General features: G+C 37.2%; 1 protein-coding gene across 11 annotated transcripts in view; it reads right to left on the bottom strand.

The window, feature by feature from the left end:
* Window positions 1-14,700, bottom strand: part of epb41a (erythrocyte membrane protein band 4.1a) — a 68,217-nt gene that overhangs the window by 40,638 nt on the left and 12,879 nt on the right. For 9 of the 11 annotated variants that reach the window (XM_072675457.1, XM_072675455.1, XM_072675456.1 and 6 more), the window contains exon 4: window positions 5,083-5,459. In XM_072675457.1, the coding sequence (XP_072531558.1) occupies window positions 5,083-5,459 (377 nt within the window). Of the gene's footprint in view, window positions 1-5,082; window positions 5,478-14,700 lie in introns of all 11 variants that reach the window. The other 2 variants (XM_072675461.1, XM_072675462.1) reach the window with 1 other exon arrangement.

Below are 14,700 nucleotides of genomic sequence, written 5' to 3'. Positions count from 1 at the left end.
GTTTTTTTATAATTATATTATATTATAATTATAAATATATTATGTATTTTTTGTGTTTGTATATTGCAATTTCCTTTTTTGTTATACACTGCCTGGTCAAAAAAAAGGTCACTATAATATTTCATTGGATATAATATTTAATTGGATATAATATAATATTATAATATTTCATTGGGCAGGACTAAATGTTGTCACACTGCAGAGGCTTGTGGAAACTATGCCACAGCGAATGCGCATTCGCTGTGGCATAGTTTCCACAAGCCTCTGCAATGTGACAACATTTATTTCTGCCCAGGGTAGCATTAATGTTTTCCCAAGATCTTGTATTGAGGTTTCATATCGGGACTCTGTGGTGTCAAGTCAAGTCAAGTCAAGTGGCTTTCAGTGTCATTTCAGCTCTGTACAAGTACACAGTAAAATGAGATGAAATTGCATTTTTCCCAAAACAAAAGGTGCAACATAGAACAAAACGAGAACAAAACAATACAGTACAGGACAGACTTAAAAAGTGCAACGTGCAGACAACATTAAACTAAAAAGACAATGTAATAAATACAACTTAATACAGAGTAGAAGTAGGGAGAAAGAGAATGCTGTGACATTATATGCAGACAGCTTATAACACACATGAAACATGAAACAGCAGATACTGAGGTAGTAAGTATAGAATATATAAATAATATAAATAAAATGCAGACTGCAACCATCGAATATTTTGGATTTTCTGAGTACTCATTTTTTCATTGATTAATCGAGTAATCAGATAAATCATACTTACTTTATAGTTGTTTTTAAACAACTATATCAATAGTGTGTTATGCAAAATAATAGGTATATTAAAAATTCGGAAGCAAGAGTTAATCCTCACAAAAGTTTTCATTCAAACTCAACATTTTTACTAAATCAAAGCTTAAAATATTTGGCTTATTGTCTCCCGAACTAAGCCCATTTAATCAACCTGATGTACATGGAATACAAACTATGACATACATACATGAGTGAGATCTTGGTGCAATTGCTGTCTTGCTACTTATCATGCTCAGTCTTTTCAACTAATAATAGGCTGGGAGTACACTTTGAGAAATGCAGTTCACTTGAGGATGCTTTCGGTTCAGGTGCTGCAGCGTTGACGAAGAACTATTATGGTATGCCAGGTTTTTATAGTGTATGCAAATAATTTTACCCTTCTGAAACAGATCAACATCTTTCCAAGATCACAGGATGTGTCTTTCGACATGTTTAACTGATGCAGTGAGTGGCCTCTCATTTGTTAGAGTTAAATAACTTATTGCCAGCTGAAGAATAATCACCCATGCAGTAATTTTGAAACAGGAGGCTCTCCCATTTCCTTAGTTAAGTCCAGGTGGTGACCTTTTTTTTGGAATATTATCTCTGTACATATGGCATGCCTTTTATTTATTTACACATTTTATATTTTATTAATAAATATGATTAGTGAATAGAAAATATCTGCATGACTGAAATTTAGTTACCAGAAGCACAAACCAGGATCTCATACTGTTTAACTGAAGTTTTTAAATAAAACCACCAAAGGCAAAACTGCAGAGCATGCTAGCTTGTGAAGATGTTTTTTGTTTCATGCAGACTTAATGGTGAGCATTTCTTGCTGAAAGTATACCAATACAGTTATGCTGTCCTTCACGCTGCCCTATGCCACTGCCAAATTTACATTATACATCTACTACCTCTTGGTTGTACTATTGCAATTCACTTGTTGGGCTTCTGCACAAAAGGCCACACTTCAGCAGATAAAGTTTTCATTTACGTACTGAAATTGCTCACCTGTGTATTATCAATACTACATAGCACAATACAACACACTTAAATTCTGAAATTACTCAAAAAGGTCTAGGACTACCAAAGGCTCTTAAATAGGATTTATGCTGAGGTGTGTTCCAGACATACCAGCATTCTTTCAAACTCAAACTAATGATCTGTTACTGCCTACCAACTGGACACAAGTACAGTACTGTACAAATGTTTTAGGTACCTGTTGAAATTGGAATTAAAAAAAAAGCTACTTGTCCAGGCAGTAAGTGTTTATATGATAAGTCTAAAAAGTAAAGCATTAATATTAGAACAAATTGAAACAACAATAAAATAAAAAGTAGTGTTTTGCATATTTCACTGTGCTCATTAAACTTTTTTTTATGAGAAATTCTTGTTACTTTTTACTGTATGCATGTTTACTTGCATCTAATCTAATGTGACTGTTTTTAAAAGCTACATCTCTGAACAGTACTGTATGTCTATGTTTTACCAATACATAAAAAAAGCATAAATCATTCTGATAAATAACTTAGGATAGGATTAGCTCTACAAACAGACTGAAGTCTTATACATTTACTTCCACAATCACCATATTTTGAACCTAGAAAGCATTTTTGTACTGAAAGGAAAAATGTATGAGTAATGCACTTCATTTTAAGGTACAGTAAACTTTGGTACTTTGGTCATTTAGACGTTAATGGTAAATATATAGTGCTTACAAATAAGACATAAATACAAATGTATAGTAAGTTATCTGAACACTACAAGGTATGTACATCAATACTTGCAGTTTTTAGAAATAAATAATATTTTACAAGTACATAGTAACATCTAACAAAACCAGGTATTTCAGATATTTCCAGTCATTCCTTTTTATACATGTAGTAAATACTAGTGACCTTTTGTTCATACTGCACATAACATATCAAGTAAGAACATATCAAAAATACCAATTACTTCAGAAATAAGTGGTCACCATGCCACCATTATTAATAGTTTTTCGGTACACACTTCAGAAGTACAAAATAACCACTGTACATATACAAGGACTGTACAGCAGTAATAGAAATAAGCAGAAACGTATGTTTTAATTCTTAGCCATTGCTGATTTTTAGAAATGAGTTTACCATTGCATGTTAATTGGTAAGTTTAGTGTATATATTCGGTAAAATTGAGGTAAACGAACGGTAAAGTTAATTAGTTGTCATAGCAATTAAAGTGCAATTGTTCTCTTGCCATATGCTGAAAGCAACTAGGCATAGTATACATTAGTGTAACATATAGGGGTAAAATTCTGATTGGCTGAATGATGTTCTCAGCCCTTAGTTAAATTCTTATGCATATATTTGACCTCAGGAATCCACATTCAAATCCATATTAAGGACACAAACTGTAAATAAATACAAATAAACCACAGTGAGGGCTATTATCCACAAATAAAAAACACTTGGAACAGAGGTGAACAGTTCCAAAAGTGGCCGACTTATCACATTTTCATTTTCATTTCATTTTCACCAATAGAGCATCAATAGCTCCAGGAGATCACAAAAGAACCCAGACAAGCATCTAAAGAACTGCATGCCTCACTTGCCTTAGTTAAGGTCAATGTATACAATTCCACAATAAGAAAAAAATGGCATTGAGAGTTGCAAGGCACACAAACCACCAATGACTTAAAATAACACACACAAACACCTTCCACATCCAATCTACCATGAATCCATGAGTTGAAATAAGATGTTAACAGCCAAAATATCTGTGAAACACGTTTTAAATCCAAAAGTGAGAACAGTGAGAAATAAACAATAATGAGAGATTAAAACAAGTCACCCCCACCACACACGGCAGTGAGAGGAAGAGAGACAAGAGAGAAAGGAGAAAGAGGAGGGGCAGAGAGGACAAGACTACAGTTTTCCATAGCAATACTTCTAAACTACTACAGTTCCCACAGCATCATGCAAACCAACAGCTTAAGGTTTTCAGTGGCATGTGTGCTTGTAAAACTGCTCTGTTTATCCTAATATTGCTACCATGTATTCTCTGTGCGTCTACATGCACAGAACCGCAACCCCTAGTATACGCTACATGAAGCTGCATCAAGGTGATTATACACCTTAGAATCCAAAGCAGGATCAAAAACAAAGGCCACTTCGAGACTAAAAACTAGAAAAAACAGACAGAGATCTGACGTAGATGTGAAACCAGTGTAAATATGGTGGGGTGGGCAAAAGGACCAATTAGACTGATTTCTTTTTCTGCTCCACCACACCCACTTGGAAGGCCCTGGAAGGCATGGGTGGATCTAACGGCGTGGCACGAGTGGCAGATGACACCTTTAAAAAAAGAAGGCCTTGATACCCCTGCTGCCACCCCAGCAACAAATTAAAACCTTGTTGAATTTTTGTTAAAAGTGCCATGATCCATTTCCACAGTGTATTTATGCTCATCTTAGTACAGCTCAGTCCCCAGATCTTAGGTAAGTTTTTCTTTGGATAGTTTTTGCCTGCAGCGCTGCCACTCTGACACAGTCAAAAATTGTTTACTTTCCCCCTGACAATGGCCACCTACAATATTGTTACCATACTTCTATCTCCTATTAGTGAGATCTCATTGTATGGTAACTTATTCCTAGTATGAACTGTTTCACATGAAACCTCAAATGAGTTTGTAAATGGCAACTCGTGCCCCTTTGTAGTGTGGACACATTATTGCTCATTAAACTGTAATAACTGTGATGTAATTAAGTATATATACGTCTCAGATGTTGCCACCCCTCAAAACTTTCTGCCCCCCTCCTTCCACCTAAATATTTTTCTAGATTTGCCCCTGCTGGACGGGGTTGTAAAAAAAAATCTGTTTAATTGGATTGGGTGTGTTTAAGTGGCAAAAAAAGCGTGGTCTATAGTGGTGTATAGGCAGCCTCAAGCAAAGTAACGTTGCAGTATGGAACTATATACCTGCATCTATATGTTAGGTTTACCTGGCAAAACCAGTGATATAAAGCAAAAGATGAATGTATCTCACCAACATCTGATTTATTACCAGCATCTCTATTGCCCATTTAGGTAACAACTTGTTTCAATGTAAAAGAAAATAGGTATTTTCTAGCCCAGAAGCTAAAATAAGCTTCTTCCCTGAATCCCAGTCACATAGTTTGCACAAGCTTGTAAAAGAGTGAAGATTATGCTTTACTGATCCCATTAAACCTGTTAGACATGTTTCAGCCACATAAAAGCAATTAGTGTGGTCTTGGTCTCTGTCTCTCTCTCTCTCTCTCTCTACCTCTCTCACCTGGTTCTCAGCACTGCTGATGGAATGCAGGTCTACTGCTGCATCTCCCTCAATGCGCAACTCAGGTTCTGGGTCTGCGATAGGAGCTTTGGGGTTATCCTGACTCTCCTGCGCCAACTCTGCATCAGACCCCTCTCCTTCAGAGCACTGTGACCGGCGATTGAGGAAGGAGGAGAAAAGGCGGGAGAGGCCACGTCCTGCTGAGGTACGCTGGCGTGGTTTCAGCTGCAGTTCTTCCTCCAAACCCCCAGGAGGCAGCAGTGAGCCAGAGCCTTCGTCCTGATGCAGCTCAGAAGGGCCAGGGTCTAGAGCTCCAGGTTCCTCCTCTTCCTGCTGCTGCTCACTCACCTGTTTCTTCTGTATACTCTCTGCCTCGTCTGTTGTCATGGCAGCCACTGAGAAGAGAGGAGGAGCATGCAGGATTATTAAAATCAGATTAAACTGACCAGCAGCACTGTACAAAATGCTGTGTACTAATGCTATGCACTGTACAAAATGCTATGTACAAAAACTGTACTAATGCTATGAAAGGCTAGTGTAGGTTTGTGGATTTTGGATTTGCATTATTGTCATGATAATTTAGCAATACATTACCTTACAAGTTTTGATATGCAAGGTCAGTTTATAGTTCCGTACAATACATAGGAATTGGGGTGAACAAGACAGAGTAAGCATACCTATTAAATTCCTATTAAGTATTAAGCTTAATAAAATCTACAGAGATTTTTTTTAGAGCACACTTCATTGATTCCAGCAGCAAATGTGAACACATGGATAGCCATGTCTTAGTATCACTGGAAATATGTAGTAACAAACACATTATTTGCTTAAGATCTCAAGTAAGATAGTACCCTTTTTTCTTTAAGTAATTTGAGCTCAAAGATGGTAATGTGCTTCCTGTGATGCTGGAACTACCATGAAGGGTTTACAAGAGACCAGTAGTTCAAAAGATCTGTGTGAATAGGTAGTCGTCTTTAAGGACCACAGCTCAAATGTGAGGCAAACTAGTGAACTTTATTGGTGCTCAAATAAACTGTATGAAAGAACAAAAGAAAACACAGAAGATATATATATATAATAATTACAAGACTGGAAATTACCCCTTATCAGGTAAGTATCAGAGACCAGGTCTACTTTCTCAGTCTTGGCAGCTACTCAGGTTTAGCATGGGAAAAGGATAGGCCCCATCTTGGGCCGAACCATGCACAGTTATGCATGTTGAACTGAACTGCCCAAAAACACACACATATTTGTTAACAGCAACTCATCCAGGCATTAGAGTGTGCCCCCCTAACTTTGCTGCAGTAACAGCTTGCACTCTTCTCAGAAGATTTTACACTAGAAGCTGGAACACTGCTGTGAAGATCTGAAGAACTGTGGGAACAGTGGGAAAATGTACAGTGTCACAGCAGCAAAAAGATTGCAAGACACTCCAAGATACAAAAAGTATATATATATATATATATATATATATATAAATTTAAAAATTAAAATCTCTGCAGAACAATATTATATTGCACATTTACCCTTTATTTCCTGTAGGTGTGTAGAGTTTTAGCGTGTGTGTATGTGGTCTGCTGGGAGCAGTGCTGGTTGTAGAGTCTAACAGCAGCAGGAAAGAAGGACGGTTCTGCAACTTCGGGGGAAGCAGCCGCTCACTGAAGGAGCTGCCCAGTGCTGCCAGAGTCGTTCTTTTCTGCAGTCGAAATGCTACAGTCCCAGCAGACCACTACATAAAAGATGACAGATGCCACCACAGTGTTGAAGGAAAATTTGGAGACGGATTAAGGACAAAGGGAGGGAGCACCAACACTTTAAATCCTCTTTGACAAGAGTTGACAATGCCATAAAATTAGACTTAAAAAGATCAGAATGTTTATAGGTTCCTTACACCTTATTACTGATATACAGACTAACTCTACACGCAAGCAAGTATAAATAATAACTATTTTGGTACACAAATATGAGGCTATGTTCTCTCACCCATGCTCTACACTATGTACCTCTAAGAATGCTTTGCATCATCCATCATACCATCATCAAGTTTGCAGATGAATAATTGGCAACATCACCAACGATGATAAGGGACTATACAGGGAGGAAGTGAAAATCTTTGCAGAGTGGTGCACTGACAACCTCTCCCTCAATGTTAGCAAAACCAAGGAGTTGACTCTTGACGTCAGGAGAGGGAGCAGAATACACACAACCCTGTGCATCGAGGAGACAGCGGTGGAAAGAGTTGGCAGTTTCAAGTTCCTTGGTATTCACATATTTGAGGAGTGTGGACCCCTGAACACCCTGTTTTACTTTTCTTTTACATGCACAGCACATCCCTTCAGTACATATGTATTCCAATTTACTGTTAGTGTAACTTAGTTTGGACCCTAATCACCTAAACCCAGCATGCACACATTTGCAATTATATACTTTTGTATTTATTGTTTTTTAAGTCCAGGTGGGAAAGAAAATTGGCATCTCCCTAATGTTTATCAGCAGATGTAAAAGTGCTCAAAAATCTTCAGGGAGACTTTGGACCTGATTCAACACATCCTCCAGACTCTAGTACCTTGATTCACCTGAAAAGGGTTTTTTGGACTACTAAGCAACAGTCCAGTTCCTTTTAGGTTAGATGCTTCTGGCATTGTCTCTGGTTCAGGAGTTGCTTGGTATTAGGAATGCAGCGGTTGTAGCCCCTTTTCTGGAGACATTAGTGCAAGGTGGGTCTTGATGCACAGCCACTGTTCTCCTTCTTCTCAGCAGAACAAATTGTGAGCTTTGTGGCAAAATGTAGTCCTCAGACTGCCAGTATAAGAAAATTCTTTTCTAGGCAAACATTAAGTTTCTTTGATGAATCTTGTTAAAACGCTCATGCGCAGTTAGCAAAATTTATTTGACTCTGTTACTAGACTTGAGTTGTTTGGTACTTGTTATTTGCCTTAAAATTAAAACTTAACATTAACATTTTTATTTTAAATTGCAAAAATACATTTACATGAAGTTACATTTTATTAAGAAGATTAACTATTAATTATACCAATTTATGCTGCTGGAAAAATGTCCTGTGGTCTAAAAATCTTTCTGATTTTGGTGAGCATGGTAGTTTTGTTTTCCTTTTCCAGCCTACTGATGGCATCCTTCACTTACAGTGGCTTCGGACTGCTTATTGAGAGTTCCCACAAACAGCTACTACATACAAATTCTGCCCTTAAGAGGAATTAAGAGTTATTTTCTATTTAATTTGTCATTAAACAATCAGGGAACAAGCTACAGCTGGCCATGAAACTGCTTTTTTCCATTTCCCACTTTTGGTCCTGTGAAAATGAAGGGTGTAAAAAATGGCTGTGTTCCTACACAATTAATGCAATATTAAACCCCTTAAATCAGCATATACACTTTAATCTTGAGTGTTTAATTTTTAAATCTGCGTGATGATGTACAGAGGTGACTGTGTCCAAATACTTATGGATCCAATTGCATATAAGTCTTTTATAATTACTCTTGACAAGTTTTTTATTGCTAGCTAATCAACCATAAAACACAATCTCAGCTAATCCTACAGCACAGTTATTACGTCTCTATAAGATCTTCACTGTCTCCTTTTTAAATCCATTGAGGTTGTGTAGAGAGGTACAAATACCCTGTCTACATACATCAGGCCATATTAGCCATTCTGCCATTTAGCGGTTTCCTCCATTAGCATAATAACACAGATGGTTAGCAAAAAAACGTTCTGCCAGGAGACTAATACTACGTAATTTTCACCTCAACCAATTGCCAGCTTCCATCTGGTTTTAAAGGACCTGTACTTACATGCCTACTTTGCTGCTTTCAGATTCTGACACTTCGTGTTGTGTAAATAAAACTATACCACCAAATAAAATACTATACCACCATTGCCTAATTCACTTGTGTGTGTCAAAAAGCTTTGTCCAAACCTAAATCAAAGCACCATGCCAAAATGTTTTTTATTATTGTATGTAAAGTGAATAACATCTGATATACATACACACACACACATATATATTTATATATACATATATATATATATATATATATATATATATATATATATATATATATATATTATTATATATATATTTTTGTTGTTGTTAGTGGAGCCAGGAATGAGAGATGACAGAGTTAAAAGGCAAGACAGGTGGTGAAAGGTTGTTTGGTATTTATAGGATGTTAGATTGGGAGGAAGAGCTTCAGGCTCTGAATGTTCCTGACAAATTTCTGATATTTCATAACATACACACATTGTCGTTTCGAAATAGTACTGTTTTAAAAATTCGAGATGTGCTTTGCCACAATGTTTAGCAACCCATTCTCGCTCAAAGGTGTGTTTGTTACCTCGTCTCCACCGTGTTTGACTTCATAACCAGTTACTATATTACATCTATTTCATACTTTCATACTGTACTATATTTTTACACATTTTTGCCATATTAACACCCTGTAAAATAAAGGTACATTTTGTTTTATCTAATAATTTTCTGTCTTTGAGTATCCCTTCAGTACTATTTAAAAACAAAAAAAAACAGAAAGCAGGCTAGCTATCAGTGAAAGAGAGGCTGGTTAGCATTAGCTTAATGTAGCAGGTTAACAGTCTGATCACTACAGATAAAATACAAGTCTAGATGACTGAAAGCCTATTTACAAATGTTTAGACAATAATGACTTAGGCGACTGGTGATAGAGTGACTGCTGTTAAACAACAGAAAGCTGGTTTTGGACCTCCGACCCACTTGCTATGCTAGTCTTTATTTAACTAGCTTGGCTACAGCTCCACTGAGTATCAGACAGTCCAGTGCAGCTGCTCTTGACTAACTTGGCTTCGCTCCTGAGTACCTGTGAGATCTTATTACATATTATGAACCATCAAGAACACAGATCTCAGGGTGTTGGCTTCTTAGTTGTTCCCAAAATTCAGAAAACCTCAGCATTTTCTTATAAAGCCCCCCAACTCTGGAATAACCTTCCAGATAATGTTCGATACTCAGACACAGTCTCAATCTTTAAATCTAGGCTGAAAACTCATCTGTTTAATTTAGCTTTTGGTAATTAATGCCCCCCCCCTTAGATAAAGGTTGTAGGTCCAGGGGTTTGCAGACACAGGGAATTGTAGTATACTGAGATGCTGGAGCTGTCTTCTTGCTGCTTGCACGCAATCACTCAGGTTTGTGGGAGGTGGAGCAGATGGACACTAGCGTTTCAGGGTGCTCCCGTGTCTGTGTTACCTTCTGGGGCTGTTATAGTCAGACCTGCTGGAGTCGTCAGACACACTCTGATACTGCTCAACATTCTCTGCTCTCCATAAATCCATTCAGAACTAAGGGTCCCCTCCACCTTCTTTCAGACCAGCTGCCACCTACCAGTATGACCAGCAGGCCCCGCCCCCACCACCACCCTGGCCAAGACCAGCGGCACACCCTCCTACCACTGCTACCTGCCTATTAACCATGTTAAAACCTAAATGGACTCTTAACTATATGCCACTATTAATATTACCACTATTAGCCATCATTACTCACATTACTCTGACCATCACGGCCATGACTATATTAAATTATGTATTATATAAATCATGATTATTATATTATGACTATGATCAGAACAGTTCAACAGTTTAGGTGGTTTGGTAACTTTTATCAACAATTTATAAATAGTTCTGACCAGAGGAGGATGGGTCCCCCTTGTGAGTCTCGGTTTCTCCCAAGGTTTCTTCCTCCAGCTCTGAGGGAATTTTTCCTTGCCACTGTCGCTGCTGGCTTGCTCACTGGGGGTCTTAGATCTTTCATGTCTCCTTATGTTCTTTTTTTCTGTCATTTTACTAATTATGTAAAGCTGCTTTATGACAACAGTTGTAAAAAGTGCTAAACAAATAAATTTGACTTGACTTGACTTAAACCTTGACTAAATTAAACCTTTCATTTCAGCCTTCAATTCCTCCAACATAAATAAAATAAAAAATGCTGTGTAAAGGCAGTACAGCGTAGGAATGTTTAACTTTGTGATTTTGTGCCTGCAAAGTATGCATGCTGATTACTTACCCTGACTGCCTTGAGGCAATAATATTATACAGTTAAACAGTCCTATGTTGTACTGTCTTCACATAGTACTTCACACATAATGTCCATGTACATTCAGAAAAACAAATGGTCCAGACCAGAAAACAAATTTGGCGAGAGCGCTGGGCCAGACCGAGAACAAATACTACCGAGTACTACCCTAACATTATACACTAATATCAGACATACCAAAAAAAACAGTTGCACAACACCACACGATTGTCAAAGTGTCTAACTTCAACATGTATAAGAAATGGTAAAAAATAGTACAGTTCACTAGCTAGGTTCCTGACAGCTTGACTAGAACTTTATTTTTAACTTTATTTGTAAGTTTCCTGTTTACAAACATCACTGGGTACGCACACAACCAGGGAGCAAAAGCGCCTTGAAAACAGACGCTCATTTGATTGTATCATTAATCAACTGCTGTTATCAACAACATTTTCACACAACTGAAGAAATCTCTGGATCTGTTTGTTTTGTTTTTCATCTTCTATGAGTTTTTGGCAAAGGGATGTGGTCCCCTTGAAAAATTTAACATTTGCCATCAATTTTTTCTGCCCCCTGGGCAGAAAATCTCCGTGCTCATCTCCGTGATGACACACAGAAACCCATCTATAATAGAATAAGGGTTTTAAAACTGATTTCTTGGGGACAAAAAAAACAATGTACCAATATTAGCACAGGGAAAACTAACTGTTGAAATTAGACGCTGGAGATGTAAAGACAGTTTAGAGAAGAAAAATAATGAGATGAAAAAAAAACAGTTCAATGAAATAACTGAAAGTCCAATATTGTCATGGCAATGGTGAGTGTATGCAAACTTCTGACCAAAGTTTTTGTTTTCTTTTTTTGTAGCTTCCAAATAATTCATAAAACATTAATAATAGATAAAACATTCAGCACAGGCTCATGTTGCATAAGGAAAGTAGTTCCACACATGGGTGCTACAGCATAACCTATCTGCTTATCTGCCTTGAGCTGCTATAGAACATTTTGAAGATACATTAAGGCTTACATAAGACATGTAATGCAAAATAAACCACAGATTATGACACAAATTCAATTTACTCCATGCATCTTAAAGCCATGGCGGCATGTTTTTTGCCATTGCCATCAATGCAATGCGTCTACAATTCTCAATAGCTCTATTATGTTTCAGTAGGTATTTGACAAAAAACAGATAACTGCATCGTAACCTTCATTACTTATATATATATATATATATATATATATATATATACACACACACACACACACACACATACATATATATATATATATATATATATATATATATATGTATTATATTTATTGTGTTTGTGTGAGTGTGTATACACAGAAACACTGGGAAGGAATGTATGAGTGCAGAATATGTAGATAGGGAGAATAAACAGTGGATAGTGTGCATGATGTGTGGTTTGTAACTGGATGCAGAAAGTGAGCTTAAAGCTGGAAAGCAGCTTTAAAATTAATCGCTGCTGTGTGGGATTACAGAGCAGCACTCTCTGGATGTGCTGATGTAGGTAAAGAGTACATAGTTCTGGATCTGACCATCAGCCACACCATTCTCTTGCCTTCTCTGTCTTTCTGCGTTTCACTCACTTTCGTGGAACAGTTATAACAGAAAATGATTTGTTTTGTGACAGAAAACTGGTGCAGTACCTTCACCCAAAGAATCTGCATAGAATTTAAATTTCATTTGTAGTGTCCTGTTAGTGTAAGAGCTTTATCCATCACATCTCCACATATCCATCTATTTGGGTTGATTTAGCGATTTGTCTTTGTGTAGATACACCTTACAAAAAGATGGACCAATCAGAGTTTTTTAGGCTGATCCAGGACGCCAGTAGTCTTTCAGTGTACTCGGTCGATTACCAATACTAACCAAGGGCGAGGCTGGCTGCCACATTAACCTTTTCAGGCAGACTTAGTAATGCACCATTTTGCAAGGCTTCTGTAATGTTCCATGCATCGTCTCTAGTGTTGCACCGATACCAATATCGGTTCCGATATTGGCACTTACACACAGTAACGGTATCAGCAATAGAGAGCATGCCATAAAGCTGACGCCCTCCTTTTTTCTTTTCTTTTCTTTTTTTATATAGAGCATTTGTTTGCATACTTTACACTTTTAGTAGTCATAAATAGTTATTATCATGACACAGACATTTAATGGAACTTTTACATTTGCAATTTTTGTTTCCATGTAGTGCTACTTGGGTTCTAAACCAAAAGTTGAATTTAAGCAACTTTAAAAGCCACATATTGAAGTTTAGTACCTTTTTACATGTTTCTAAACTGACTTTTTGTCACTGCTGTGAAATGTGAATTTTAAACCCCACGTATAAAAAGCTGTTAGGTTGAGCTTAGCAAGATTATACTTCCCTACTTGCATGTGCTATTGCATTGAGGCAATTTATTTTTTCATTGCCCTACAACAAGCTTATTTAGGCTTATTACATCTTATTTAGGATAAGATATAAAAAAGTACAACCTATAAAAAAATGGAACACTATGGACCAAAATCTACATATTCTGCACTCATAACTATCGATTGAAAACGATTTTGAACTGCAGCTGCGCACCTCTTGAGCACCAGTTTGCAAGAGTCCCTGAGCAAAATTACCCTATGTCAGCAATGTTTGCTAGCTCTGCTGTGTTATATTACTCACTGTACTGGGCTAAGTGATGTGTTTGCAAGAGTGGTAACAGGTTAGTGGTGTCAGGTCAGTGGTGTTTAAAGTATTAACTCCGCTTCCCCCACAAGACACTTTATTTTTTCACATTCTACAACTATGTAAATTTAAATCAGATGGCGACATTCAGCACTCTAAGGGAATTTAAACCCTGACTTTAATGCGTTCCCAAACCAAGAGCGAGCAAAGAAGACTTATGTTTTGGGCCACCACAATAAATTACATTAGTAAAAGAGTAATTATCAGATAACAATTAGGCGATGATACGTACATACACATTTAAATATACACTGATATTTTTTGTTCAATTTTGTTTTTGCAACAAAAAAATAATTACTTAATCAGTGAGCCAGATTTTGTGGAAATGTTTAAAGGTGTTACTTTGTAGCACCTATTTTCACATACAACATATACAGCTTACATAGCATGCTCTCTACTTGAAGTGAATAAGGGTGAATAGAAATTAACCAAATATGCAACTGGCTGTACCAGAGCAGAGATATCTGTCTAAGATTGGTGGTTCCACTATACAGGGCTGTTTGGTGACATCACACTCTCACTTACTCAGGCTCATGCTCCATGCATGACAGAGCCATTACAAAGACCAAAGGCATAACCACACAAAGGGCGCTACATTCATCTTCAGCAAGAATGCTTTATATAAACATGTTCATGGAGAAACTGCCATGCTGAGAAAACCCCTGCAGAAATCTTAAAATGTGACTCCATTGCATAACACCGTATGCGTACAAGCTGATAAGCAAAAAAGAAAAAAAAAAGAATTACTGCCTGTACCACTTTCCTGATATTTAGCTCAAATCTTCCAATAAATCATGTCTCTACTCGCA

This window comes from Salminus brasiliensis, chromosome 3 (genome assembly GCF_030463535.1).
Source record: "Salminus brasiliensis chromosome 3, fSalBra1.hap2, whole genome shotgun sequence".
In the NCBI taxonomy this organism is placed as follows: Eukaryota; Metazoa; Chordata; class Actinopteri; order Characiformes; family Bryconidae; genus Salminus; species Salminus brasiliensis.
This window is presented reverse-complemented; position numbering and strand designations above follow the sequence as displayed.